The sequence below is a fragment of the Octopus bimaculoides genome, chromosome 25, assembly GCF_001194135.2.
Source record: "Octopus bimaculoides isolate UCB-OBI-ISO-001 chromosome 25, ASM119413v2, whole genome shotgun sequence".
In the NCBI taxonomy this organism is placed as follows: domain Eukaryota; kingdom Metazoa; phylum Mollusca; class Cephalopoda; order Octopoda; family Octopodidae; genus Octopus; species Octopus bimaculoides.
In genome coordinates this window covers 26,841,052-26,845,963 of record NC_069005.1, presented here as the reverse complement: position 1 = coordinate 26,845,963, position 4,912 = coordinate 26,841,052, and the positions used below count along the sequence as shown (strand labels likewise).

The 4,912-nt window shown below is 37.9% G+C and overlaps 1 protein-coding gene across 1 annotated transcript in view; it reads right to left on the bottom strand.

Moving 5' to 3' along the window:
* Window positions 1-2,151: 2,151 nt before the first annotated feature.
* The window catches only part of LOC106877619 (enolase), a 20,910-nt gene continuing 18,149 nt past the window's right edge, over window positions 2,152-4,912 (bottom strand). The window contains exons 10-13 of the mRNA XM_052976630.1: window positions 4,311-4,450; window positions 3,776-3,892; window positions 3,041-3,149; window positions 2,152-2,447 (exon numbers count right to left, since the gene is read on the bottom strand). Coding sequence (XP_052832590.1) covers window positions 2,325-2,447; window positions 3,041-3,149; window positions 3,776-3,892; window positions 4,311-4,450 — 489 coding nt within the window. The 3' untranslated portion in view covers window positions 2,152-2,324. The remainder of the gene's footprint in view (window positions 2,448-3,040; window positions 3,150-3,775; window positions 3,893-4,310; window positions 4,451-4,912) is intronic.

Below are 4,912 nucleotides of genomic sequence, written 5' to 3'. Positions count from 1 at the left end.
TTTTTTTTTTTAACTTTATTTTTCATGTCTTTGTTTCCATCTACCCACCCACCCATTTTCCACTCCTTTTTGTATTTTTGTTCACTCTGCATTCTCCCCCACCCACCCCACCATATCTACCCAAATTACAAAATATGTAATGTTTTGATGAGGAATTTAAAAATGTGAGAAAATACTCAATATTCAAAAATTGTCTTCTGTTTTGTATTTATTTTTTTGTATACTCTTTAACATGTTTCAGTCATTTGACTGTGGCCATGCTGGAGCACTACCTTTAGTCGAGCAAATCGACCCTAGTACTTATTCTATCAAAGTCTTTTTGCTGAACTGCTAAGTTACTGGGACGTAAACACCCAACCAACATGCAAGTAATGAGAAGGCAAATGTAAAATTATGAAGTGGACTGATAAAATCTGTAGGTCATTGGAGAAAATACCGAAGCTTAATACTGCCCCACAAATGTCAGTTTTGCTTTTTATTCTTCCAGAGATCTGCTACTATGTGATTAGAATGTAACATTAAAAGAATTGCATGATAGTTTCTTCAAGCCAAGCCAACCAACTGAAGACTTAGGGGTAGACCAAGAATGAGACGGTTGGCTGATATCCTTGGTTTCTGGTGGTCAATTTTGAGAATTCAGCCAGAAAGTGTAATGATTGATGGTTGCTTCTGAGAAGACACTATGGAAGAGGTACCTGAGAACTCTTCCAGGAATAGTGGAGGGATAGATACCTTATTAGAGGGTGAGGTAGCTTTATGCTTAGTGACAAATAGTCAAATTTTTCAGACCAAAGTTCACAGGCAAAAAGAAAAGAGGGAGGTCGACTTAGACATCAAGGTGACTTTGGTGGACTGAAAGATAGTGATGATGTTTGAATGCCTACACTACATACTTGGTCCACTTGTATACGTGATAATTGGAATGATAGGGTGCTCCTAATTGGACCTGTACACAGTCACGAGTATAAATCTTGCTATTTTTTGTTTTTGTTTCTGCTGCTTTCATGGATTCCCTTGACTGTTGCCATCCAGTTCCATTATAATGAATTTGAATTGCAAGCTTGAGTCATAGTGAGTCTTTCATTAGCTGACTACACAACCATGGATGCCACTTCTATGGCTGTGTTGCAGTTACTCTCTTGATAGTGTTTGGTGATCCTGACCATTAATTTTCTAGGATTCCTCCACTCAGCATGAATGTGAGAAGCACCTTTGTCTTAGTTGAATTCTTGCCACTGCCTCTTCAGTCTGCCATGCTGCTTTCACATTACCATGACTCTGTCGCCATCCAATATTTTAATGAATTTGAAATGCAAGCTCGAGTCATGGTGAATCTTTCATTAGCTGATTTCACAACCATAAATGCATTGCAGTTGCTCTCTTGATAAAGTTTGGTGATCCTGAGTTGTTGATTTTGTATTCTTCTGCTTAGCATCAATGTTGTTGTTGTTGGCACTGTCGCTTACGACGTCGAGGGTGCCAGTTGATCCGATCAACGGAACAGCCTGCTGCTCGAGAAATTAACATGCAAGTGGCTGAGCACTCCACAGACGCGTGACACAGTGTGACAAGGCTGACCCTTTGAATTACAGGCACTACAGAAACAGGAATTAAGGGTGAAAGTTGTGATGACAGAGTACAGGAGGGTTTGCCACCATCCCCCTACCGGAGCCTCGTGTAGCTTTAGGTGTTTTCGCTCAAACACTCAATGCTCGGTCTGGGAATTGAAACTGCGAGTCCGCTGCCCTAACCACTGGGCCATTGCGCCTCCACAGCATGAATGTAAAGAAGCATCATTGGCTCAGTTGAGCTCTTCTGCTTCACAATCTTCCACGACTTTGCCGTATCCCTGGTAGAGTGGCTGAACGGGTGCTATACCTTGTCAAAAGGCAACTGTAATTATGCAAGGCACAGATGTCACTCCATGAGATATTTTCAGAATACTTTTATAAGTCTTGCTATATCTTGTGATTTTCACTAATTACAACTAGATGAACCAACCTCTGTATGGATGGTCGACATGCTGGAAATAGCAGCAAATAAGTCTTAAATTATCTATCTCATTGAAAAGAAAAAAAATTACAAAACAAACACAAACATTGTTCCTGTGTAAAAACATAAAAAAAGTAAAAACAGAAGACAAGGCCAGAATTCCGATTATTATTATTATCTGTACTTTTATTAGTACCCGTGCATTACATGAGTTCTAAAAGATGTATATATTCTGGTTATACAGATATTACAAATTAAATTTACAAGATACAGAAAAAATTGACCTGTTCTTTTTAAATCAGGGTCAACAGAATGATGGAAAAAGAGAGGAATTATTTAGGGTTGCGGAAGTTTTTGCCAGCAAATTTGGCTTTGGAACCCAGCTCTTCTTCAATACGCAGAATTTGGTTGTATTTTGCCAGACGTTCTGATCGGCAGGGAGCTCCAGTTTTGATCTGAGACGAAAATAAAACAGAAAGAAAAATCAAGTATTTTGTAACCATAGGCAACGCTTTACACATAACTTCACAAATAGTTCAAATGTCAGCAAAAAAAAAATAAATAAACAACAAAAAACAAAAAAAGACAACCTTAGGAGTGCTTATTGATAAGGAAGGATTTGAACTTAAAATGGTGAAAGGTGAATTAGTAACTAAATACTGCAATGCAACAGATTTAATTTTTTGCTGTATCTGTCCCCCGACCATCCTCAATGATTTTAAAATAATCGCTAACAATGGCAGAAAGACGAAATTTGAAGGGAAGGATACAATCAATTATAACATTTCTAGGCACCTGACAAGTATTTTTATTAATTTTATCAACCCTAGAAGGGACGAAAGGCCAAGTTGACCTTGGCAGGATTAGAACTCAAAACATGAAGATCCAGAAGAAATACTGTAAGGCATATTATCTAACACTGTAAAAATCCTGCCAATCTATTGTGCTAAAATAAGTACTGGTTGAGCATTGGAGTTGATGTAATTAATTAGCCCCTGTCTCTCGCTCAAATTGCTGACCTGGTAATAAGAACAAAATATATGCTTACCTGTCCAGTGCAAAGACCAACAACCAAATCAGCAATGAAAGTATCTTCAGTCTCACCGCTGCGGTGAGAAACCATCACACCCCATCCTGCATCTTGAGACATCTTGCAGCTATTGAAGAAAGAAAGTAAATAAAGTTTAGGGAGGAAGCATAAATAAATGCCATATATGCCAGCCTATGTAAGACAGGCCTTTTTCTCATTCTTAAATATAACAAAGAAAATTACCATGCACCTAATACAACTGTATTATAGATGGGTACTGAGTGTATGTGTGTTTTAGGAATCATCATTTAATGTCCGTTTTCCATGCTGGCATGGGTTGGACAGCTTGATGGGAGCTGGCAAGGCCAGGGGCTGTACCAGTTTCCATAGTCTGTTTGGCTTGGTTTCTATGGCTGGATGCCTTTCTTAACATTAATCACTCTGCAGAGTGTACTATGTGCTTTTTATGTGGGACCATCACCAGTACTTTTTAAGTGTGACCAGCACCAGTGCTTTTTGTGTGGCACCTTGGTTTTAAGATCTCAATTCTGTTGTGGTGGACACATTAAGTACAGCGATAAACAAATTAAAATTCTTTCTCTTTTTCCACAAAATCTACCAGTAAAGTGAGGTTGCATCTTAGGCGAATGTGTCTTATACACCAGCAAATAAAGCATATCATCAAATGAGAAGTGATTAAAGATGTGAGGGTAAAAAAAAAAAATAAATAAATAAATGATCCTGTATACTTACGCCTTGATGGACTCAGTAACTGAACCAATCTGGTTAACTTTAAGTAGTAAGGCATTAGCAGCCTTAATATCAATTCCCTTCTGAACTCTCTTGGGATTGGTGACCAACAGATCATCTCTGGAAAATACAGATCAACAAATTAGATTCTGACATTCATAAAGATTCAATCAGATTCTAACATTCTTATACAGATCGACAAATTAGATTCGCTGACTTATCTCTTAATGTAATAACAACCACCACAACAACCGTTCATTGATGTGATAGAGAAACAATTCCACTAACAACATGAAAACCTGTGAAGTTACTTGATTTGTTAGAAAATGCAACAAATTTCCCTCAAATCATGACATTGGTTTACAAAAAATTAGAGACATTGGGTAATGTAGTCGTAGATATACTATCCTAAAACAAAAACATGGTTCTTGAGCAAGGTCTGTTGGAAGAGATCTGACCTGGGGTTCAGTAAAAACATTACAAACACACACAACTACCCTGACCAACCATCACCACATGAACAACATGTATTACATACCCAACAATCTGGATTGACATTTCTCCAGTAAACTTAGAGTAAGCTTCCCAATCATCTTGGTCAAATGGATCCTCAATTGAAGTTACAGGGTAATCCTTGACGAAACCCTTATAGAGATTGGCCAGTTCATCAGAAGTTAACTGCAAAGAGAATTAATTGAACATAATTGGCAACATACCATTTTGAGTGTGTTTCAAATGAAATGTGCTACATGTGTTAGGTTAATAAGTTTTGAAATTAAGAATTAGAAAATTTAGTAAAATAATGCTTTCATTACTACAATGATATTCAGAAGAAAGTATTCATGCATACAATTATGATGGAAGACTTAATTTGAAATATGGACGAAGAGGTTTTATCAGGACCAAGAGGTCTCAGGTAGATTGGTATCAAATATGAGAAAAGCAGGGCAGGTAGCCACTTGCTGTCTCCCCACTTAAAGACTTCAAATGAATATCAGAGTGGTTAAGCAGATAGTATAAAATTTGAATATAGTAAGTAGGGCTTGCGATATCAACAGTAAGTTGCAGAGAGAGCGAGAGATTCGATAAGCGAGAGGGGGGGGGCGAGAGTGAGAGAGCAGACGAGCGAGAGTGAGAGAG